Source organism: Canis aureus, chromosome 33, assembly GCF_053574225.1.
Source record: "Canis aureus isolate CA01 chromosome 33, VMU_Caureus_v.1.0, whole genome shotgun sequence".
Classification (NCBI taxonomy): Eukaryota; Metazoa; Chordata; class Mammalia; order Carnivora; family Canidae; genus Canis; species Canis aureus.
Window position 1 is genome coordinate 29,903,639 of NC_135643.1, and position 25,521 is coordinate 29,929,159.

The 25,521-nt window shown below is 37.6% G+C and overlaps 1 protein-coding gene and 1 long non-coding RNA gene across 2 annotated transcripts in view; one reads left to right on the forward strand and one right to left on the reverse strand.

The window, feature by feature from the left end:
• COL25A1 (collagen type XXV alpha 1 chain) overlaps window positions 1-12,616 on the reverse strand; it is a 446,874-nt gene extending 434,258 nt beyond the window's left edge. The window contains exons 1-2 of the mRNA XM_077882265.1: window positions 11,570-12,616; window positions 10,387-10,456 (exon numbers count right to left, since the gene is read on the reverse strand). Coding sequence (XP_077738391.1) covers window positions 10,387-10,456; window positions 11,570-11,866 — 367 coding nt within the window. The 5' untranslated portion in view covers window positions 11,867-12,616. The remainder of the gene's footprint in view (window positions 1-10,386; window positions 10,457-11,569) is intronic.
• Window positions 12,617-12,895: 279 nt separating this feature from the next.
• Window positions 12,896-25,307, forward strand: LOC144303855 (uncharacterized). The gene is made up of 3 exons (XR_013370854.1): window positions 12,896-13,191; window positions 22,092-22,194; window positions 23,246-25,307. It is a non-coding gene; the product is annotated as an uncharacterized LOC144303855 (long non-coding RNA).
• Window positions 25,308-25,521: the final 214 nt, after the last annotated feature.

Here is a 25,521-nt window from a genome sequence, read left to right on the forward strand (position 1 = left end):
CATAGAAGATCCTCTATGTTTGTAGTTTCATAGATACATAGCTACAGCCAAGACAGACAATCCCTGTCTACTGAGTTCACCAACCACAGATCACATCAGGGCAACGCTTGTTCATCAAGAACCTGACAGAGCATCATGTCTCTATGGGTGGGTTTGCTACGTTCACTCTTGGTTTTCAGGAGTTCAATGAACATTTTTCATCTCATCACATCCTATAACTGTGAGAGCTATGTGAATGTTTCAAAATGCTACTGGCAGAGTTAAAAGTGGAAACTTGTAACAAATTGAAAATGATGAGAAAAATGATGAATGATGCATAATCCACAGGATAAGTGTGACTGATTAGAAAATCCCTCTACCTGGGTTTCCTTCTTGAGGACTGACACTGGAAGCAAAGGTTTTTTGCTCAAACACATGAAAGGCTTAAAAGAATAAAACACATTCTGAGTCTAGTGTGTTATAGGCTCACACACAGAAACAGGAAGTATACCTTAGACTTCTCAATTCAAGGATGGTTTTGACATAAAAATAAATTTTCTTTTTTAATATTGTAAAAATGGTAACATAAATTTTACCACCAACTCATGGTATTCCTCATATAAAACTTGATTACAGAACCAAGCCAATATCAGGGAAGTATCCTCAGAAGAAACTGAAGTTTAGAGCATTAAATAACTTTGCACAGAAGGAAACTATATACAAGAACATAAAAGTCCTGGTTTCTTTATGGATATACTTTCCCAGTGCTAGAGTTTTTCCCTTATTAAACACTTCCAGATGCATAACATGTAGAGTAGTACTAAGCCACCACTGTCAGTCTTGCTTCTTAAGCTCCTGGGAAGTTGTCAGCATAACTGTAGGGCTTAGGAAGTAAATGTAGAGCATAGAGTTTATACAGTTAAACCTCTTTTTTCCAGCTTACTATAGCTTTGGTTGACATATATGATCTCTCTAGCCTTTAGTACCTGGTCAGCCTTCCTATCTTTACTGTTTTACTGATAATTGCCTCTCTCAGAAGACAAAGTAACTAAAGTTCAGTTAAAAAGAGAAAAGTCATTTTTCTCTTCCAAGACTTCCTGGAAGTCCATAGGTTAAGACTATATGTATTAAAGACAAAATAAATTGCTCACGAAAGCTCAATCATTTGTATAGCTGCTATTTCATTCTATTATCTGTCCAATAAGGTGTTGCACTTGGCCAAACTACTGTCCACAACTAGCTACTCAAATGGCAAATGGCATTGCTGATGACTGGACACTCATTTCAATGGGAGGTAGAGTATTGCCTTTCAAACTGCCTTTTGCAGTACTTGTTACAGTGTGACTGTAGCCAGATTTACACTTTCTCTGTGAAATGTACTGTATCATTCACTATTGGATAAAATATTGTTGTTCATGCCTAATTTTTCCCTCTTATTATTTAAACATAAATATCCAATCCATATATTCCCGTTGTACTGTTAATCTCAATTTTAATATATAAACATTATCAGTTTAACACACAAAAACCAAATCAAATTTAAAAGTCTCAAAGATCTTAGATGCATCTTTAATATCAACTCTCCCAATATACTACTTGAGGGATAGTTATTTTTTATATACTACTTTATAAACTAAGTATTAACCATTAGTTTAAACAAATCAACTGCTTTAAATACATACATTTTTAAAAGGCTATGGATTGCCATAACTTGGTGATAAGGTCCCATATTAATACCTAGAATTAAGTAAAAGTAATCTAGAATAAGTAATCTAGAATAAGTAAAAATACAAAGAAATTTGAAAAAAACACGGAAAACTTATAAACAACAAGAATAATACTAAACCTGAAGGCTTAAAAAATAAGTGACTTTAAGAAAAAGGACAAGGTGGGATATTGATTTTCCAATGAACAGTATTATGCTCAGTTACACAGTGCACCTCCCCAGCTTTCCAGTGCGACTACCATTATTACATCCCTTTTGTTGGACTGCTACAATCCATGAAAGAAACACTATTACATTAAGAATCATTTCTGGATTCTACTAATTTTTAATAAATGATTTTGCCTCTATCATTCCTAGTAAAGTTTCTAGTTACAGAATTTTGGAGGCGAGTTCTGTGTTAAAAAGTATATGGCATCCTTAGACTGGGAGCTAAGATTTATTGGACTTCCAGTGATTTTCTATTAGTATCCTAGGGTGTCCTAAGGTTCTTTGGAAATACCTCAGGGGCTACCATGGAGGAGGGAGCTGGGAAGCAGAAAGAAAGAGGATGTGGGATATTGGCCTCTGTCCCCTCAGATCTCTGAGGTCAATCAATGTAGCTAACATTGTTTCTGATTTCATTTACCAAGTTAGAATCTTCTGTAGAGAACTCTACAATAAGCCCTAGAGATACACAGATACAAACCAGAACCCTGACCATGGAGCTCATAAATGACATTGGTAAATATGGACTCCCTACCCCTTCCCATAGGAAGTAGAATACAATTATATCATGAGACCACTTAACAGTTCAGGTCAGGATCTGCCCACAACAGTCTCCTGATATTTGACCTACTTCATTCATCTGACCACCCCTCCCCCCAACCAGATTGATAACCATCCTCAGAAATGTAGTTATTTAAGAAGTTTGTTTCCATTCTAGCTTCATCTGCTTGGACCTTGAGCCCTAATTCTTTCAGTAAAAAAAATGATTTTTAGTATTACAAAGTACACTTAGCCCTAGAGTTTGCCAGCATTTCTAGCATGACTTTAAAGTCAAAAGGCTGGGTTTTTGTGTGCTTTGTGGAAATGTTTTACCTTATGATCATATCATGCACCTATAATAATGCCGGCTGGATGCTAGAGCCCCTGAGACACAAATTGGAGTTTCATAATTCCTAGAAGGGTTATACAAACAACTTACCTTTGACAGCTGCCAGACTGACCTAAAATACAGAAATGCTGGGAAAGAACTGTATCAATTTTCAAAGCATATTTCATTCTAGCATCTTAAGGATCAAAAATAAGAACACAATTCTGGCCCTGTAACAGACCTGAAGGAGGGACTCCTAAAAGATTTTTCTCTCCCATTCATTGTTACAAAAAGCAAAACAGGATGCTGGAGACAGAGCTGTAATGGAGAATTCTTCTGACTCCCTTTACATTATAATAAGAAATCTAAAATACCAGGCTTGCCAAAAATAAAGGTAAAGCGATTTGATTCCAAGAGATTACAGGATATAGGTGGCTTTTCTTCCTCCCCTTTTACTCCTCTTATATGTGAACTCTTTGATAAAGAAAGAAAAAATACTCTATCCCTGCCACAACCAGGCCACTTCCAGTTAGACATATTCTGACTCTCAATATTACCATAATGTGCAAACTAGAGCTGGCTACAATTAATTAGATTTACTCAGCCACTTAGCCTAAATATGAAAATTGTACTTAAATATGTGCTGACCACATTTCAAATATAAGAATAAAAACATTGTGTATATAACCCAGAAACCTAGAGTTTCTAAAATCTAAATTATTAATGTCCAAATGAACAGACACCATTTTTGGCATTCCTGGCAATCAGAGTAAATAAACAATCAGGCTAAGGAATACAATATGAGAAAAATAAAGAATGCATTTCAACTATCATATGGTAACTGAAGTTGATATAGACACTACAGATGAAATGATGTCAAAATCATGATAGTGATTCCAAATGATTCTTGATTCTGAGAAATTACAAAAGATGAGCACAAAATCACCACCTGGTAAATTCAACTATATTAGTTCATTTATTCTAGCTGTTGGAATACTAGCCTCAAGTTCATATATGTGAAGTTATCTATTATCTACTAAATAACCAAACTTTTTGACTATTACAAATATGAAATTTACTAGATTGTTTTAAGTATCTTAAAGCTCATAGGATATTCTAGTCTTCAAATATAAGTGGAAGAAATTATTTGCTTCCTCCATTAATCTTTTGCATTGCAAACAGAAGTCAAGAAATCAGCTAGGAATTTAACTGGGAAGGAACTGCCAGAAGTCCTATTATTCAGCTCAGTACCTCCTCCCTGTGGTCAAAAGGGAAGATGCCTGCCATCTGGTGGCATTTCTTAAAGGAATCCTATATTTAGATGACTTACAGAACAGTCCTTTGAAAGAATATACAATATCAGTGAAAAGTACTCAATTTTAATTTGTAAGCAATTCCACTTCTGCTTCCCACTCTTCTGCATTACTTTTTTAAAAGTCAATTTAAAATGTTTTTTAACTGCAAGAATGCTGAACACGTCCCAAATGAAGCAACTGTACATATCTAAGAATTCAATATGCAGGTATGCCACAGTCATTGTTAACACACATTGCGGGGGAAAAACATGTTAACTATTATGATTAATTAAACCAAACAGGGAATTTCACCCATATTGGTAAACCAGGGAGGGTGGGGATACATGTGTGTTTAGCCAGCACCTACGGACAACAGCCTACAACCCAGACCAACTCATGCATTGTTTTTCACATTCTCAACCTCCATCAAATCACCAAGTAATGTTTATAGAGTGGTAGGATGGAATAAAGACACTTTTTCATAATAGGTTTTGGATGGTTTCCTCTCAAGATAACAAAGATTGATGAGTGTCTAGTGAGGTTCCCCCTGAAGCAGGAAATGGCCCTCCCAGATTATAAAACAGTCCTCATTCTGGCATGTTTCCCCACCAGCTCTCTATTTACCTAATTTTGCCTATGAAAAGATGCCCTCCTTCTTTCTTTCTAGACCTAATTTTGACATTCAAACGGTGTTTTTTTAAATGCCATGTAGTTGATTTTGCCATTAGAAACCAATCAGAAGTGCAAAAGGTTAGTATGGCCCTGTGAAGCTACTTCTCTCCACACATTCATCAAATGAGCTAGAAAGAATTAACTCCTAATGCAAAATGTATGCCCTTTCCTTAAATAATCCCCAGCTCATTGAAAAACAATTAGCCAGGTAAGTAAAAGAAAAGATTTCAAGAACTAGCTTCTTAATAACTTTTAGACAAGAGAAAACAGAAGAGAAGCTAAAAACAAGAACACTGCTTCAACAGGCAATTTGTCCCTGGTCCTTTGGGTGACAGGGCATTTTGCCAGCTGCCATTATTGAAGCAACCAAAAGTGTTACACCCAAACTGTTGTCCTCATTAGGACTGAAACCACTTAACATGAATGCTTTGAGGTGCTTGGATGTCATATTGTATTGTTTGGCTTTACCAAAATAGAGGAAAGCCTGCTATTCTCATTTAAATAGCATGTATAGCATTTTAATTTGCTTTCTTTCTGCAAACCATTTCTGACTATTCTTTACCTTACATAATTGAAAATCTACACATTATTATGCCCTTACTTGCACTCTTTCCATTCACTGTGCAGCTGGTGAGGAAAAATGTACAGCATAAGTGAAAAACCATGTTCGTAGGAAATACAAGTTTCATATGATAAAGTAAATTTATGTTCACAAAGCAATATAAAGGTCTCCTCATATGATGGGAAGGGGTGCACAACCTTCAAGCTACAGTTAACATTTATTTCCACCAAAAATTGAGACGATGCCGCAAAGCCAGCCACGGGAGGCTGTATCACACTCACATACATGAATCAGAGGAACTTTTCCTTGTCTACATTTACTCTTTTATTTTTGTTTAAAATCATTTTTATAGACTTGCAGGGTATATAGGGACCTCCAAAGTTCTACAGTATCTCTTTATTATCTCTAGATAAACTTTCCAAACAGATGACTAGCCATGCTCCATTTCATCATTATCAGTGAATGGAGAGGAGCCAGGTCCATTGGCACTGTTCAGTACCACCAGGCAGGAAGTTTTGACTCTTATTCAACCCAAATCTTGCTGTTTCCAGAAAAAAAAAAAAAAAAATGTAGTAGAATAAATCACCTATCTACCACAAGACTTTATATATTAAAGTCACTCTTTTGTTTCATTTGCATATCAGTATAGCCAAATTAGGTATCTAATTTGACCAAAAATTCTTGGAAAGCCAAAAGCCAGGTGAGGTAACGCAAAGCAGCTTTTTATCCATTGCTAGAGCTTTTATTTGTAATCAAGAGCCAGATTTTCTTATATCATGATTTCCCCTACGCTGAATTTCTCCACCTGCCTACCCCACCCCAGGAAAGAATAGAACAAAAAAGTCCTTGGTATTTACAACATGAAAGAAATTGTGGTCACGTGCTCCAAAGCACATAGTTATTTTTCTTGGCCGCACTTGTCATGACTGTAAATTCATGTCATTTTAAAACAAATGTCTGTCATCCTCATTGAAATGTAAGCTCCATGGGGGCAGACACCAAGTGTGTCTCGTTTATCAGCATATTCCTAGTATCTAGCCTCACATTTGACACACAGAAGGCTCTTTATAACTAGAGAAGCAACAAATGCACTTCAAAACCATTCTAGTCCAACACTCCTATTTTGGGGCTATGAAAATAGTCTATAAAAGTCATTCTTGGAAATGACTTGCCCAAGATTATATAACATGTTAATGACAAAGCCAGGATTATAACTAGATTCTTTACTGCCCATTCACATTCTCCATCCATTATGACACAGAGGTTCTTATATCTAATACCCTGGCCAAACCACACCACTGATGAGTAGGATACAGAAACATTTCTGATCTAAACATCTTTTAGTTGGCTGCCTGGCTCCCAGTGTTCTTAACCAGTTGGAACATGGAAACCCTGCTATAAATGTGCCTGGTTTATACATACTTTATGTAGGGCTCCAAGAACAAAACCCAAAACAACATATATAGCTATAGCAAACAGCCAATTTATTCTCTCCTATGAGTGTCAAGTTTTAAGAAGCCAAGCCACAGATGCCAGCTGAATTTCTATGGTTCAGCTATTACTAAATCAAATATTGTCCTAAGTAGACCTCCACTTTATATGGCTTTTTAAATTTTATTTTAGCATTTCTTTAAAGCAAATATTCAAAAAATAGAGCTTCTCCTCAGCATATGAAAAAAATAACTGCAAATTTTCAGGGGTCAACAAAGGTGATTTAAATTAGAGTACAGTAATGGTTACCCAATTCTATAAATTTATTTTAAAAATTATTTTAATTAAGACACTTAAAATGGGTAAATATAAATTATACTTCAATAAAGCTGTTAAAAAATAAGTGTGAAAATGAGTCAGTTCAAGTGCTTCTTTTAGAAAACATTTGGTATCAAAACTATAAAGACATATCTTCATACTCTTCTAAGCACAAATTTTAACTACTTCAATCATGGTTTACCTACAAGGGCAAAAGCTTTTCCTTCAAATTTGATAAAAATAATTTAGTAGATTAATATAAATATCTGAAAAGAACCAATCTCCATTGATGTAGCACTAAGAGATATTGACTTAAATGATTATCTGCATGAATTCTCTACAGATCTATTTGCTTAATTAAGCATAGTATTCTAGTTCAAAGCCTGCCATTAACTAGCCATTGGGTTTTGGGCAAGCTATATACATTTCCAGGGCTTTTTTCCCACCTATATCATGTGTCCCCATGGACCAGATAAGAGTTAAGTAGTATATATTATAAAGAATAATAACTGCTATCATCTAGTGAATAACCACCAAGAAGTCACACTTTAGGTAAATTGTCAATCTCTGAGAAAGGTAGTGTTAGCCACTTTTTTTGCAGATGAGGAATTTGGAACATGAGAAGTTTGACCAAGGTCCTACAGTTATTTAGTAGTAGACCTAGGATTCCAATTCTGCCCAGCTCCAAAATCTACATACACTCTCTATTGTTCATTATACTTTCTGTTTTTGACTTTGTCAGGTATGGGCATGAACCCGACCCTCCTTTACTATGCTAAGTCAATCACCTTCTCTGAGTCCAGTTTCATCTGTAATTACGATATTATTAATACTTAACTACCAAAGGTTATTGGGAAGAGTAAATGAGAGTGCTTCCCCTAAAATTAAAAACTATTCAATTATAGTTTCCCATCCCTCTCCCACAAAAGTTCCTTCTTGTGGTAAAAAAAAAAAAAAAAAAAAAAAAGAAATCTATAAATTCTAGGACTTCCTTGCACCCTACCTGGATAAGCCTCACGGAGACTAAGCTCTAACAAAAGCAATTAAAGTGAACACAAACAACACAGCATTAGTCCTTTGCTATCAGTCCTTGGCTCTATGACGGAGACTGTCAACAAGAGTGTCAACTTCAAGGGGTGGGCATCTGTCCACAGGAACTGAGCTGAGGTCACAGACTTGTCTCACTCTGCCCTACAAACAGATGTCTGGGTGACAAGTCTTAGTCACTGCAAACCAGGGTAAAAGCCAAACCAGGTGGGAAGCTCTATATCTCCTTTCTAATCCGTTTGGCCAGGCCATTCATTCCCTAAGACAATACATCACTAACCATAATTCAAAATAACTGGTTTTCCCCTAGGATACTATTTTCAACATAAGGTCTTTATTTTGATGATATCTAATTATTCCACAAGCAGAAAAAAGCATATCTGTAATAATGATTTATCAGAAAGAAACCTATTTGATTCTGCATATTGACTGGAATGTGCACCTTCAAATATTTACCTTACAAGTAACCTGGTGAAATTTGATGTAATGTGGAGCTCTAGTGGTGGCAAGAAAGTAAAGCAGCCATTTGTAAGAGCCAACAAAAAGCCAAGGAAATCACCATTTACCATTTATCTATGTGTTATTATGATAAAACCACCACTTATTATTAAATTAATACATAAAGAAGAAATGGTTCAAAATAATATTCCAAGACAATATAAAGTAAACTCTAAATGTAATGGCTTTCCTCCAGATTACAAATTAGACCTCAACAACTAATTTACACCAAACATCAGGAACCAGATTTAACCACAAAAAACAACTTAGTGGTTTCATCAAGTTCACTAAGAATCCTATTAATTAAATACTAGCTATTTTTCACATAGCTAACGAGAATACTGTATACAGAAAATTCTGGACTCTAAGTGGTATAATCAATGAAGTCCTGTACCAACTGTCTTGGGAATTTAAATAATCCCTACAGACTGATGAGGTTATTAGAAGTTAATTCCTGCACTAGAAAAGTGCCTTCCTTGAATTTCTGACTTCTGAGGTCTATTCCAACTTAAAATGACCGAGAATGAAACCTACAATGTCAAACATTAAGTCTTTGTTTTCTTGTTATCTAATGTTTATGTCTCCTCAATTGAAAGGGCTTCCTTAAATATATGTATATCTACAGCTCCATTATGGTCAACAATGTAGCAGAACATAAATAATAAAATTTTTATGATGTACAAGCAGGAGTTGACATTTGAAACATCTAAACATGGTGCCTGGTTTAGCCGTATCAAAATAAGTTATCATGAGAAAAAAGAAACAAAAAACCTCAGAATATGAAAAAATACAGCACCTAGCCTTTCCATATATAAGTATCTTAGGTATCATGTTCCTGAACATTAAAGAAAATGTTAACAGACTCATTTTCCTATAAGTGATGATGAAAAAAAATGAAAATGCTCATAAATGCATTAACAACATTTATCTGAAATAAAAATCTCAAGACTCATGGAAGATTTTCATCGCTTATATGTCAATTGAATCCACTAGATGTTTTCCAATGGAGACATTCCAATGGTTCTTTCACTGCTAGAAAGCTACAGTTGATGGACTACCAAGACTCAGACGTTTGTGAATGTAGATTTAATGGTTACACAGGAGTTTTTATTCATTGATGTCTCTCTTCTCTATCCTTCTATTAATATGCTGTCATTAATAGAATTCCCTAATGCTACACAGAAAAATGAAAAGATACAACAGCTTTTTCTGAGAAGTCATCAAGAAGGCAATAGTCTGTAATGAGAAGCTCAAGATAAAGAACTAATTTCCTTTCAGTCCTCATCATTAACAATAGGATAGGAGAGAGAATATTTTTGATAGAAAAGAACAAAAGCAGGTGTGGAAGTTAAGGTAATTTACTAACATAACCTTATGTCAAAGGGAACAAATGGAAATCTGTACTAATGTAATACTGGCCACCAGGGAATTCAGAATCTAACATGTTCTGCAGTCCTTTTCACCACAGACATGAAAACTGAATAAAAATGAAGAATATTTTTCAATCTGTGCATCTAAGAACTTTGTCTTTGTATGCCATCTTGCCTATATCTTCCTTGGTGATTATCTCCTTTGCTTTCCCATAACAGGCATTGGTATGCTGCTTAAAATAATATTTGGGGCTTTATTTGCCATTCTTTGGACTGAAACATGTTGATTTTATTAAAGTAAGTTGGGCCTGCATTCTTTCTTTACTATTATTACAGGTAGACTTGACAGATACAGGACTTTTGTTTTAAAAATGCTCTGCTATGGAGGAAACCTTGTTAAATAAGTTCCATTTTACCTGCTGGGCAGTTGCACTCTGAAGGTGCTTCTCTGGCAATTCTTATTTTAGCCATATGTTCATAGGATTTCTGTAGGAAAGAAGAGGTATTATCATCAGTTGCATGGTAGAGAAATGGATTCTTTAGGAACTCTCTGGCCATATGCTTGATTTACTAGCATTTGATAGCCTGCATAACTAACCTTTACATATGGACTTGGACTTTAGTCAAAAGGTAACAGTACCCAAGCCCTATAAAAAGAAATGACTACTGACATGGTATCAAGACTACTGGACTTGTACAATATTTTCCTCCATTCTTCAACTACCACCACCCTTCTCTTTCTCCCTCAGCTCAAGCATATGCAGTCAATGCAAAAACTTGGCTTTAACATGTTGTAGCTTTAGGTAAGTTATGGGTTTGAAAATAGCCAATATCTTATATATGAAGGTCAAGTGCTTATCATGTTGTGCCATAACCACTGCCAAACAGCCTCTCTGTTGGAAGAGCAAACTCCAGAAAACCCCCGAACTCTAGTCTAATGCCACCCTTGGTTTTGATAAATGTAAGCTAGATTCCTTTCAACTCTCAACTGCAATGGCTCTGCATTCATAAACACCCTTACCACTGCATCCTTTATTAAAATAAAAAAAAATAAGCTACAGCTACAGTTTTTTCTTTTTAAACATAAAATATGAAAACATTTGATGTGTGAAATGATCGATCTAAAATCATATATAGGGTCATTTCACTTTTAAGAGTGATTACCATTTGTATATTAATAGTACCTATAGACCTAACCTTCTTATAACATATGAAGGACATAACCGATGTTATCTCTGCAAGGAATATTCTCCACAAGACTGGGAAAGATTCTTATGTCACTCTAGGAAACTAAAAAAGAGATAAAATGCCACCCTGCCATTCTGGCCACCCTTCCCTCTTTCACATATATATGTATATATATATATATATAAAGCATGCAAACATTAAGAGTGAGGATAGATGATAGAGACAGGGTGATATCAAAGGACGTGCATATACATATATATGCTACAGGGAGCAGAGATAGATGGTCACCTAGCGTATGCACACACAGCCACACCAAGTATGCATATGGGAAGGGTAAAGGCTGGTCGTGTACACAGAATCACGCCTGTGCAAGATATTATCCACGTGCAAAAACACCCCAGCCTTTCACACCTGAGCCAGAAGTCGCTCCACTTTCTCTTGCACCATTGCTTTGAGCTGATCCAGGCAATCGGGAAGCAGATGGACGGAAGTGTCCCCTTTTGCGGATTCGAGAGCAGCGATCCTCGCCTGGAGGTGGTTGGTTTTCACCCCCAGGTACAGACAAGACATCACGGCCACCACTGACAGAAGGGCCGCCAGGGCGGTGCACGGGGGCACGGGCCAGGCACAACGCTGCCCGGCGGGTCTCGGGTTCTCGGAGCCTGGCTCCGGACCTCCACCCTTCCCTGCATGCTTCTTCACCAGCATCGTGGAGGGATCAGCTGCCTCGGCTTCGCCTGCCACTCTCTACCACTTCCAAGAATCTTGAAAGGAAAGAAAAAGGACGATTCCTCCAAAGTTCAGTCTGGGTGGCTGCACAACTAGTTGGCGGCGACCGAGCCGGGGCGCGGAGATGGGGCTCCGCTCTCAGCGCCGAGACCAGCAGACGTGGACCATCCTCTCTCCGCTTCCTTCTCTCTCCCGGGCTGGGAGTGAAAAGCACCCTCAGTCCGAGGACTGGTGGCAAAAAAACAAAAAAAAAAACAAAAAAAAAGATAAAAACCGGAGTGAAGCCCACCCGATGGCCCTCCTGGCCCCTCAGGGGACGGACACCGCGGAAGGGGTCCCCGAGAAAGGCGCCCCGGGCCCAAGGGACAGCGCGACAGGAGCAGCGGGGGCCGCCGCTCGCCCCCGCCACCGAGCACCCGACCTGTTGCGTCTGTTAGTTTGCCCTATTTCTGCCTATTCAGTGTTTTTCCGCACGCCGACCTGTTTGCCACCTAGACTCAGGTCCAGGCAAGAAAGGCTGAGAGAGACCGCGAGAGCGCAGCGCAAAAGAGACGGCGAAGGGGGAGAGGAGAGGAAAGCGAAATAACCCAAGGAGCCGAAGTCGCGGCTGCCCGAAGTATCTCCGCAGCCTCGCGCGTGCGAGCCTTAAATACCCTCCGGGATGCTCGTGTGTGTGTGTGTGTGTGCGTGTGTGTGTGAGCGCGGGTGAGTGCGCGCGCGCTCCGAGCGCGACGGCCCTCCCCCGACCCCCTCCCGGCGGCGCCCGGCCTCGGGCCTCCAGCCCCGGGCTCCCGCTGCACGGCGCCCCCTTCCCGGAGCCCCGGCGGAAGCCGCCTCATTAGCATAATGTATTCACCTTCGCCCTGCCCGCGGGCTCCGCCGGGGACCCTCCGAGGGGGCGGAGAGCTCGAGAGGGGAGCTGAGCGGGAGGTCTACATTAGCATAATATATGCAAATAGCGGAAGCGGCCACCGTGATTGGAGGGGAGCCCGGCGACCCCTCCCCCTCCGCGGAGTAACTTCAGCGTCCCCTAGGGCCGCGTCTCCCGCCTGGGCCGGGGGCCGAAGCGGGGTCGGCTGTGAGGAAGGCGGCTGCTCTGCCTTATCCAGTCTCGGCCCAACGACCCCTCTTTATCCCTGTTAAATATGGAGAAATGGCCTCCGGGAGGGAAGACGTGAAGCAGAGAAAGCTCTGGCTCTCCAGATCCTCACTCCAAAGCTGCGGCGGGAGCTACCGTGACCTTCCCCCCCTCCTCGTTCACTTTCCCACATGCCCCGAGGCGAAGTGTCTGACTGACGCCTGAGGTAAACGTCCCCACTTCCCTCCTCTCCCACGGCCGCGCTGCAGAGCCTCCGACTGGGGGGAAGTTTCTCTCCCTTCCCCCCAGTTTCCTTCTCTCTTGAACGGGGCTGAGTCTCCTCCTCCCCTCTCGGTGTTCCTAGTCTGCACTAGGGTGCTAATGCGTTTTCCTGATTCCCCGTTTTGTGGGATTGAAAAAGGCAGCGTGGAGGTACACACATTTCTCAGGATTTAGGAAAGTACTGAAGAATGAGGTCAATTTTTCCTTTTACCTGACTCTCCTCCTTCTGGGTCAAATTACAAGATCTCTAATAGGATTTTGGAAAGTAGGTAACAAATAGCATTATACATCTAATTGACTTCGAAAAAGAAAAAATCGTACCTCTTATTCCAAAAAATCCCTTCTTATCTCCTCCTTCCCACGAAAAAATTATCACTATTTTTCTTATCCTTCTTAATTAAGCTAGTGTCAGGTCGATGCTCATTAATGGAAGCAATCAAGGAAATACTGCACTAAGCTGTCTCTCACAAACGCAAAAAATATGGCTAGGTATGAAGCAGGGTAAAGACGTTTCAACATTTGTTTTTGGAGAAGACAGGAATGAAAAAAGAGTAGGAGATAAAATAGACACAACATCGGAGGAAAACAGTGAATTGTGCTATAAAATCAAAGGCAAAATTCCTTACAGTTGCCTTAGACCATTGTTTTAAAGGGCGGTCCCAGATTGGCGACATCAACTGAGACAGAATCAACTGACACCTACTGAATCAGAAACTACTATTAATGATTCAGAAGCACAGATCTGTGTTGTAAGGAGTCCTCCTAATGATTTTGATGCAAACTCAAGCTTGAGAACCACTGGTGTAACACTTTACAAAATTTTTGACAATACATCGTCTCATAACCCTGTGATGCCAGTAAGGAATCATTGGCCCCATTTTACATATAAGGAAACAATTTTCAAGTCACATTTAATTGTGATTAAACGTGTTTCTAAGAAATAGCAGCCACAGAATAGGTACAAATTTTAATATGTCAACTCTTTTTGAATTACCAGTTACCGCTCTAAACCATTCCTTGGTCTTCTTTGCAAGTATTTTCCTCTGCTCTCTGAATGTTTAGGTCCTTAGGTCTCCTTAGGTCTTTATCTTATGCCATCTTCTAACTCCGTACACAATCTCCAATGGTGCTCACAATTATCATCCATAAACTGATGAGAAATAAATCCATATCGCAAGCCCAAACCTCTCCCCCAAGCCTCAGACATATATAGCAAACTGCCTGTTAGATAATTCTACTTGAATATCTCCTAAGCAATTCAACATAACCTGCATCTTACCTCCAAACTCTACCTTTTCCTTTGTTTCCCATCTCAGTAAATGGAGCTGCCATCCACCTAGTGTCCCCAAACCAAAATACCACCAATAAGCCTTGCCTTCCAGCTTGCCCTCCTCTCCTCATCTACTTTAATTCCTTCAATACTTTCCATTGTCCGTAGGATGGAAATAATATGTCTTACAAATCACCACCTAGTGTCTGTCATCTCCCTTTTTTCAGCTCATATTCCCCCTCACACCCTCCATGCTACCTTCTCTAATGGAAGTATGGAGACAGAGAATGAAGAACTTTCTTTGGGGTAAGTCACCACTCTTATGAAATTTCAGTAGAAAGGCCATTTTTTGTGTTGACTAATGTTGACAGTAGGTCACACATTTAATTTGGATGGTGCAGTGTTCTTATGACACTATACAAATTGGCCATGAGAAGGTACATTAACAGCTCTTTTAAGCTCTCAGAACTGTCAGATCTTAGCAGAGAGACAGAGTTGGAATTTTGTGGACTTGGGATCTTTAGCCAGAGGATTAGTTTTGTTTTATTTCTTTGGTGGGCACAATACCTCAGAAATGTACCAGTCATTATCACTAATATTTCAAAATCCAGTAGATTCTCTGCATCAAGCCCAGGGAAGACATGGATCAAGAAAGCTCTGGGGATCTAAACCCATATTGTTGTATAGAATCATCAGAGCACAGTTGTTTTGGTTCCTAGGTGGAAAAGCTTTCAAAAAAGTAAAAATAGCACTAAAAATGTTATAGTCCAGCTGACTCAGATTTGCCTAAGACTGGTATCAGTAGTAAGAAAAGGCAAGCAGCTAGTTGTAGAATAGATATGTGATTGGAAGAATAATGGACCTCTAAAGATATCCACATCCTATTCCCCAAAACCTGTAAATGGGGAATGTTTGGATTTACAGATGTGATTAAGTTAAGAATCTTGTGATAGGGAGGTTTTCTTCTACCATGTGGGTGGCCCCAGTATAACCACCAGGGTCCTTTTCAAGAAAGAGAGTCTCATAGTGAGAGGAGATGTGACCACAGAAGCAGAGGTCAGAGTGATATGAATACTAGCTTAATACTAGCTTCAAAGATGGAAGCAAAAAAAAATATGGGCAGGCCCCAGAAGCTGAAAAAGTCAAGGGATGAATTCTCCCCTAGAACCTCCAGAATGAATGCAGCCTTACTAACCCTTTGGTTTTAGAACTTCTGACTATTAGAACTGTAATTAATGTGTTTCTGTTGTTGAAGCCCCTGAGTTTATGGTAATATGTTATCACAGCAATAAGAGCTAATAGAGTCTCAGTCACAAGAAGTCAGTCTTCATCTGCTACGGCATCCTAAGCACTATTAAAACCACTGTAATGCCCTATAACTCAAGCAGGCCCTGCAATAACAATCCCTGTCTCTCAAATGTTTGTGCATTCCTATTTTACTGACACACCCATTGGGAAAGAATTGGAGATATATGCCTTCTCCCATGATATGTAAAATTAGGATGCCTTCTACTGAAGCATATTAAACAGAATAAAATATGTTCTGTTTCTTTGATGCCTTCCATTGGTGCAACTCAAAAACAATAAACCAGTCAAGCTGTAAAGCTACTCTCATCTCTTCTCCCTAGCCTAGCCCCAGTCATGACCCAGGACTCAACATTACTGCTAGCACTACGGTTACCTATCTCCAGGCCCCCGAAAAAAAGAAATAAACAGACTTCTCATAGAGAAACATAGAAGGAAGTTGAAGTGAGAAAGAAGGTGAACAGAAGAAAAACAAGATAAAGAGAAAAAAAATGAAGATAGAAGAAAAGAGCTTTTTAAATAAGCAGAACTGTTTGGTTTTTGGTTTTTGTTTTTTAGAAAAAGGCATCGTCCACTCCTATTTGACTCTAAGAGGCTGATCAATAGAGAATATATAGAATGAAGGTGAACTAGCACATACTCAAAATATCAATGTCTTATGTGTAATGTATTTTTTTTTTTTTGAGATTTACTTATTTATTTGAGAGAGAAAGAGAGAGCATGTGCAGGCGGTGCTGGCGCCAGCAGTGGGGCGTAGCAAAGGGAAAAAATCTCAAGCACACTCCCTGCTGAATGCAGAGCCCCACCCAGGACTTGATCTCAGGACACTGAGATCATGACCTGAGCCCAAATCAAGAGTTGTCACTCAACTGACTGAGCCACCCAAGTACCCTCCAGTGTCTTATGTGTATTTAGAAAGATTCTCTGACCTAAATAAATAGCTGGAATAATCATGTTATGCTGTTTTTAGATATTAATTATATGACACAGAAGTATTTTACTTGGTTAGAAAATATCTTTTAGCAGCACGAATTTTTAGGTACCTAAAACCACAATTTTAACCAAAGTTCACCACCACAGTTCTCCAACAGAAGTAAATGTGTGAGAAGGTTTGTGGCCATCTTTGCACACCCACAACCACCCGCTGTGTACTTTAATAAAGAAGATGTTGGAATAAATTATGTGTCGTATTGAGCATGCTATTTCATAAACTTCAGATGAGAATGTGGTCCCAGAGAAACATCTTTTAAGAAGACAAAGTTTCCCAAATAGAATGGAGTAGGCAGTGAAGTGAATTTAGAAGATGCAGTTCTCCCACAGCCAGGCAAATTTCAATAAATCACAAACAAATTATGAATATCTTTAGGAACAGAAGAGCAGAAAAGTAGGATTTGGCTCTAGTGACAGGCTGAAAAATTCCTTTTCAGACAGATCAAGGTACTGATCCCATTTACACAAGCCTGGTTAAGCAAGGGATTTATAACCGTATGACTCCAATCATCTAGATAACACAAGCCCTTCAAAATCCCATTCCTCTCTGAAGAATCAGTTTTATGTTTGTTTATTGTTCTGTATTTGTTTTGTTTCATTTGGAGGAAGGAGATGAACTTTTTTTCTCATACCTTAAATAATAATTTTAACTATTAATTAAATTAAATTTTAAATTATTATCTTATTAGTCTTAAATAATAAGATAATAATAGATTTTCCCAAAATTTGCTAATTTAATGGCTGATTCTAACAAAAGCAACTCTTCATCAAATTTACCAAATCAGGGACACCTGGGTGGCTCAGTGGTTGAGCATCTGCCTTTGGCTCAGGTTGTGATCCTGGAGTCCCAGAATGGAGTCCTGTATTGGGCTCCCACAGGGAGCCTGCTTCTCCCTCTGCCTATGTCTGCCTCTCTCTGTGTGTCTCTCATGAATGAATAAATAAAATATTTTTTTAAAAAGAAAGAATTTACCAAATTTGCCAAAAAAAAGAATTGTAATGCTATGTGAACAGAACATATTTGTAGCATTGATTCAGATCATGGTTACAAGCACAAACTATAAGGCCAGACTGCATGGTTCATAACTCACCTCTGCCATTGAATAGTTGTGTGACTATGGATAAGTCACTAAAACTTTTCTGTGCCTCAATATTCTCATCTATAAAACAAATATAATAATAGGTTTGCAGTGAATAATATGTGTAAAGCATTACAGTGTCTAATACTAAGTGTATTGTAAATTTTAAATCTTATTGGTGCTATTATTATTATTACTTTGAAAGTGTGGATCTACTAATCCACAAACACTATAGGGCAAGAAAATGTATATTCTTATACTACGAGGCACCTCTATATTCCTAATCATGATTTTAGTCCTATCTCAGTTTACAAGAATAAAATAGCATTAGGGCAATCTTTCAGCTATTGGATGATTTGAAGAATTCTCTAATCCAGGCAACCGTTAATGTGTTTTGTGTCATTTTAAAATAGTTTTACCTATTGTGGAACTTCATAAAAATAGAAGGATATGATATGTATTCCTATATGCCTGACTTCTTTGCTTAACATACTGTTTTTGAGATTTATCCATAATGTTGTATGTAATGCCATTTTGTTTATTGTAAAGCAATAGTCCATTGTATACAACACCTTGTTTATGCATACACTTGTTAGTGGACATGTGAATTGTTTCCAGTTTTTGCTATACGAATGAAGCTTCTATATATATTCAATGCACAAGTTTTTTATTTTGTATATTTCCAAAACAAAAAAATTTTTTCATGTAGAAACGGCTAAGATACTTTTTATGAAGAAGAATAAAAAAGACTTAGATCTATCAGATAGCAAAATAAATTATAAAGGTATAATAACATAGTTTAGTTTTACTGCAGAGGTAGAAATTAAGCCAAAGAAACAGAATTAAGAGACCAGACACTAACCCACACAGAATGGGAAAGAAATGACATTGAAGAGCAGTGAGGAAAAGATGGACTTTTCAAACAATTCAACTGGAACAATTGTATGTTTGCATAGAAAAAAAAATTAATTCAATCTTTTCTTCATGGAATGAACAAAAATTAAAAGCAGATGGTTTATAAACCTAAATATAGAAAGTAGTAATATCAAATATTTAGAAGATGATGGAGAATATCTTCATAACTTTAGATTAAGGCAAGGCTTTTTGTAAATAAGTCATAGAAAGCACTAGCCAAAGATGAAATGATTGATAAATTGGAATACATTAAATGAAGAACTTTCATTTATTCAAAAAGAAAAATATCCAGACAGCCCAATAGAAAAGTAAGCAAATGCTTAAATAAGCACTTTTACAAAAGGAAAACTGCAAATAGCCAACAAACATTTTAAATGGTGTCCAACCCCATAAATAGGAAAATGCACATTGAAACCATCATATTGTACCACTACTCACCTACCAGAATGGCCAGATAAAGGAGACAGGCAGTAACAAATGTAACAAATGTGGAGCAACCAGAACTCTCATACCCTGTCAATTAGAATGGAAATTTGCACAAGCACTTTAGAAAATGGCTTGGCATGATCTGTAGAACCGAACATGCACAAACCCTTTGTGGAAGAATTTTAAAGGGAACAACAGTGAAAGTCTGAGCATCTAGAATGTTCTGTCAATAGAAGCCACATGGCCTTCTGGGAGACCTCAGATGGAGACTTAAAGGAGAGTGAGGAAAACATCCATGAGGAAATAGATTCTTGTCATGTAGTAGCAGATGTTGCAACACTATTGCCTACAGTAACATGGAAAGTAGAAAAACTTTATGATGAAGCCAAGAAGATTCCATTCAGAACACTGAAGGTGCCAACAAGTTTCTTCTTATCGTGTGTGGTAAAATATAAAAGGAGATAGATTCAGTAAAGGAATGACTCTTAAAAAGAAACCAGGTATTGTTGCGACTGAGAAATTTTCCATCTTTTCCAGGTGACAATTGATACTACTTTTAAGAAATGGCTTTTGGACAAGATCAAATCCAGTAACTTACAGAAAAACAGAAAAGCTTAAGTATACTATCTTTTGTTAAGAACTCAGAAATATCTAAAGGGATACCTCAGAGAGCTGTTTAATCAAGCAATAGGGCATATACAAAGTTTAAGGATGCTTTCCCTCAGTGGTCTCAATATAAACCTAGAGTAGAATATGACTTATCTCAGGGGAATGAACCCTGATAATATTTATAAGAGACCAACAAACTTTTCAAGAAAATTATACTGGAGAAAACATCAGCTTTGAACGAAAGGAGAGTACAAAAGGAGCCTTTGGACTCTAAAATCTCTACAGGCAGGAAGCAAGCTAAGAAAACTGTGAAGCTAAAAATACAAGATATATTTCATGGTAAAGAAAAAAATAACTCGAAGCACAGAACCAAAGGGTCAGAAGGCAGAGCCAAAAGTTATGGAGAATCATTCCCAGGAAGGAATAACCCTCAGCCCTAATCAAAGAACTTCTGACATGTGCTCAGGTGAATTTCAGAAGCTCTGCAAACCAGTCATTCCTAGTGATATTTTCTTCCCACTTTTAATTAAATAAGAATGACTAAAGCAGTTATTCTATACCTGTCCCACTATCATATGTTGAGCAAGTAATGGGGCAGATAACTTGTTTCTTTAGTTCATAGGCATTTATATGGAAAGTAACTGTACTTAAAGAGAGAAACTTGAAGTTCTCATCAAGGAACCACACCCAAAGAGCCTCATTCACACCTGGATCTCATTTAGGGAATAAAATTCTTGACTTCAAGCTGATGCTGTTCTACAATGAGGATTTGGAGGCCTCAGGAGAGGATGAGTGTGTTTTTCTCTCTCTGAGGAAAGTCTTCACATCATGAAGACATTCAAACAGCCTAAGAAGAAACCCATATGGGCAGGAATTGAAACTTCTTGTCAATAACTAGCACCAACTTGCCAAACTTTGGATTTTTGGATCCTCCTGCCCCTTTTAAGCCTTCCGACAATGGAAGGGCCAGCCAATGTCTTAAATGAAACTTTATGAAATATCTAGAACCGGAAGTACCCAGGTAAACTGCTCCCAAGTTGCTACCTCACAAAAACTGTGAGAATAATTACTGTTTTAAGCCACTTTGGGGGATAGTTAATTATTAAACAATAGATAACTAATATACCACATCTTGAATATAATGCTAAATTTCCCTTGCATTACTTTAATTTTATCATATACATATATATTCATAAGCAATCTAGTATTTAGCTTTATACGTTTCTTTATATAAATATAGTATGTGTATAAGTGTAGGTTTTTTCAACATTGTATTTGAAATATCTATTCAAGATGTCACTCTCTTCAAACATTTTTATAATTGTACATATACCATTATGTGATTATACCATACAATGTATAATAAGCATTCTCACCGTTTACCTCTAACTGACAAATTTAAAAAACAGTGAAAACTACAGAAACTGTGGTAGAACTTTCCTTGCCACTCTGGTCCTGGTCCTGGTCCTGGTGGCGCCCTCCTCTGGCTAGTCACACACTTGCTTGAGAAACCTTCTCTATAGATGAGTCACTTCTCTACAGGATGAGTCACTTTTGATATCCCATACTAGGTATTGACTGTTACATCAAGTAGTAAGTGTAAACCTTTTAAATGACAATTAGTATAACGGTGAATGACTTCTGATTTTGTTTTTAATTCTGTGGATTGTGTTTAAACAATTCAAAAGTATGTTCCTGATTGTGAGATACTAAGTGGTATTGCACAGTTGTCACTTTATTGAATGTGTACAACAGTCCCATGAAGTTGATAAAGTGTACCCTTGTATAGCTTCAGGTGGCTAGAATTAAAATTGATGTGTTGTTGCAAAATTTTTTTTTATTTATCCATTCTTCTGTTGATTGATATTTGGGTGTCTCTGATATTTTCCTTTTTCCCCTCCATTTCAAGTATTGCTGCTATAATCATTCTTTTGTACATCTATTTTTACACAGGTGCAAGAATTAATCTAGGCTATTATATTACTTATCTCTTGTGCAACAAATTTTCACCAAACTTAGCAGCCTAAAACAACACACTTATATTATTTCACAGTCTATATAACAGGAATTTGGAAATGGCTTAGCTGGGTGGTTCTTGCTCAGAGTCTCTCGTGAAGTTGAAGCCAGGATGTCAGCTGCAGCTATAGTCATCTGAAGGCTTGACTAGGGCTGGAGAATCTTCAAAGATGGCTCACTCACGTGGTCCATTAACATGGCACGAAGCTCTAATTTTTTCCTTACTCTTTTCAGGAGACTGCAGTTCCTTGTCACTTGGTTCTTTCCAAAGGGTTGTTTGAATGTCCTATGACATGGCATCTAGCTTCTCCACAGAACAAGTGAACCAAGAAAGAGGGTAAGGGAGAAACTTCAATGCCTTTTATAACCAGTCTTGGAAGTCACATACTGTCATTTCCATCATATCTATTCACTAGAACTGAGTCACTAAGCCTAGCCCTTCCTCAAATGGCTGAGAACTAAGCCCCACCTATTAAAGGGAGAACTATCAAAGAATTTGTGGATGTATTTTAAAACCACCAGAGCTATATTTCTACTTCATAGAATGTATATATCATCAATTTTGGTAGATAATGTCATATTACTCTCCAAAGCTGTTGTGCCAATTTATACACCCACTATCAATACATAGCAATTTCCCTTGCTTCATATCCTCACCACAATGGGCACTGTAACACTTGTTATTTGCTTATATTCACATATTCTAATAAATCTATGTTAGTTGACATTTCAACAAGACTAGCAAAATTAACTCAATTACAGCACTTATTTCATTGCATTGAGCAAAACCAGATGATGATGGAGTAAGACGTGGATAATGTGAACATCTGGAGGGAATGTACCGCATAAAGGAGGAATAGGCTAAGGCCCTGGAGCGTGTATATACATTGTGTGTTTGAGGAAAAGCAAGGAGGTCAATGTAGCAGAGTAGAATAAACAAGGGGAGAGAACTGGGGATGATGTTGGATAACACGGTGGAAGGTAGATCAAAGAGAACCTTCTAGAACTTTACAGAAAATTCTTTTGGACAATAGAGATACATATTTGGGAGTCATCAGCAGGTAAATCAGTGATCCTCAACTCTGGCTACACATTGGAATAAGTTGGATTGTCCGAAGCCTCGATTCTCACTGTCACTTGAGTTCCTCTGCTCTACTGCATTGTTTCCTCAGGGCCTCTCCCTCTCCACTTAGTCTCTTGTATGGTCTTTTCACATGGTCTCTCCAGCAAGGTAGCTGGGGTTTTTCTCAAAGAGCAGTGTCATTAACACCATCACCACATTTAGTGGTTAAAGCAAGTCTTCTGTCTAACCCTATTTCAAGGGGAGAGGATTTCACAAAGGTTTGGATACTGGCAACATGATTCACTGGAAGCCGTTACTCCAACAGAGTACCACAAAGAGAAGTATGGACACTAAGGCTGTGAAGAACAATGAAAAGATGCTAAATGAATGAGTTCTAGATCGCAGTAGAAGAGTTGTTGGAATGAGTCCATTTAAAGCAGCAAGATGGAAAATTAGGAGGTGGTGGCTGGAGAGTGGAATACTTGATATAAGATAAGTATTAAAGTTACTAGTAGTGGCAATGTCTGGGGCAGTGTTTCACAGTCCTGGTGGCATATTAGAAATAATGATGCTCAGGTCATATCCCAGGAGATTTTGATATAATTAGGTTGGAGGAGGCCTGTCATTGGTATCACTTAAAATCCCCCTAGCTTGTCTAATTGAGAGCTAATTCTAATTCTAATTGAGGACTACTGATCTAGAATATAACCTTGGATACAAGTGGCTGAGGTAAGCTGTACAACAAGATCATAAGGTTAAATAAAAAACTGAGACAGGAATATTGGAATAATCATCTGCATGGACATTGAAATCATTAAAAAATTTGAAGGGAGCAGTGACAGAGATAGTAAACCTGGGGCTAAAATATTCAAATAAAGAGGATGAGTAACTCCAGGTTTCCAGTTTGTGGATAAGTGATGGTACCATTGACAGGAAAGGAGAAATACAGCAGAAAAACATTTGTAGAGAAAAAGTTCAGAATATTAGAAAAAAATAATATATGACATGAAGAACTGGATATTCACATGCAAAAGAATGATATTGGACCCTACTTCATACCATATTAAAAAGATTAACCCAAAATAATTAGAGTCCTTAATCTATAAAGTCTTTAGAAGAAACATCAGGATAAATCTTCATGACCTTGGTTTGGGCAATGATTTCTTAGATACAACATCAATAGCACAAGCAACAAATGAAAAATATATAAATTTGGCTTCATCAAGATTTAAAACTTTTATGTTTCAAAGATCAAGAATGCAATACAATCCACAAAATGAGAGAAAATATTTGCAACTTGTGTATCTGATTTGGGGGGTTTGCATTTGGAGAATCCAAAGAACTCTCACATCTCCATAATAAAAAAATAAGTAACCCAATTTAGAAATGAGCGAAGAATCTAAATAGACATTTTTCCAAAGAAGATACACAAATGGCCAATAAATACATGAAAAATGCACAACATCATTAGCCATTAGGGAAACATCAAAACTGCAAAGATACTATTTCACATTCACTAAGATGACTATAATAAAAAATACAGATAACAAGTGACATCAAGGATGTGGAGAAAAATTAAAGCCTTCATATACTGCTGATGGGAATACAAAATAGTCAAGCCACTTAGGAAGAGTCTGGTAGTTCTTCAAACTGTTAAACATTAAAAAGAAAAAAAGCGAGTTCAACATAGAATTACTATATGAGCCAGCAAATCTAGTCCTAGACACTACCCAAGAGAATTGAAAACATGTGCCTACACAAAAACTTGTACATGTATGTTTATAGCAGCGTTATTTATAATAGCAAATAACTGGAAACAACCCAAATACCAATGAATGAATGAATGAATGAATGAATGAATGAACAAATAAAATATGGTATATTCCTACAATGGAATATTATTCAGTCACAAAAGGAATGAAGTGTTTGATACATGCTACAATGCAGATGAACCATAAAAACATCATGCTAGTAAAAGAAGCCAGACGCAAAAGACCACATATTATATGACTCAATATAATATAATATCCAGAATAGGCAAATCTATAGAAACCAAAAGCATATTAGTAGAAGATAGGATGAGAAAAAGAGAGAAGTGACTACTTCATGGGCATAGAGGCTTTGCCCCAGGGTGATGAAAAATTTCTGAAACTAAAGAGAGGTGGTGGTTGCAAAACATAATGGATACCTTAAATGACACTAAACTGTACACTTCAAAGTGGTTGTGTATTTTGTGAATTTTACTTCCATTTTTAAAAAACTTTATTATGAAACCTCTCCATTAAACCAAGTATTCAACAGAATGAGAACTTTAAGATCATCAAAGTTTAGCATCTCATTGATAGAATATATCTACCAAATATATGCAGTTAGAGTTTATAATCTTGAGAGGGAAATTTTTTTAAATAAATTTTATTCAATTCTCCCAACATGATACGTTTGGCATGTTATTCCAAAATCCTTAAATAATCATCATTAAAGGCCAAAGTGCTTGTTTGTGAAAAGGATATAATTTTTCCAGAAGCATGTTGACATCACAAAGAATATTTAAGGTCTCACTTTTTGAGATTTCATTTACTATAATTAACAGAATACGTAGCT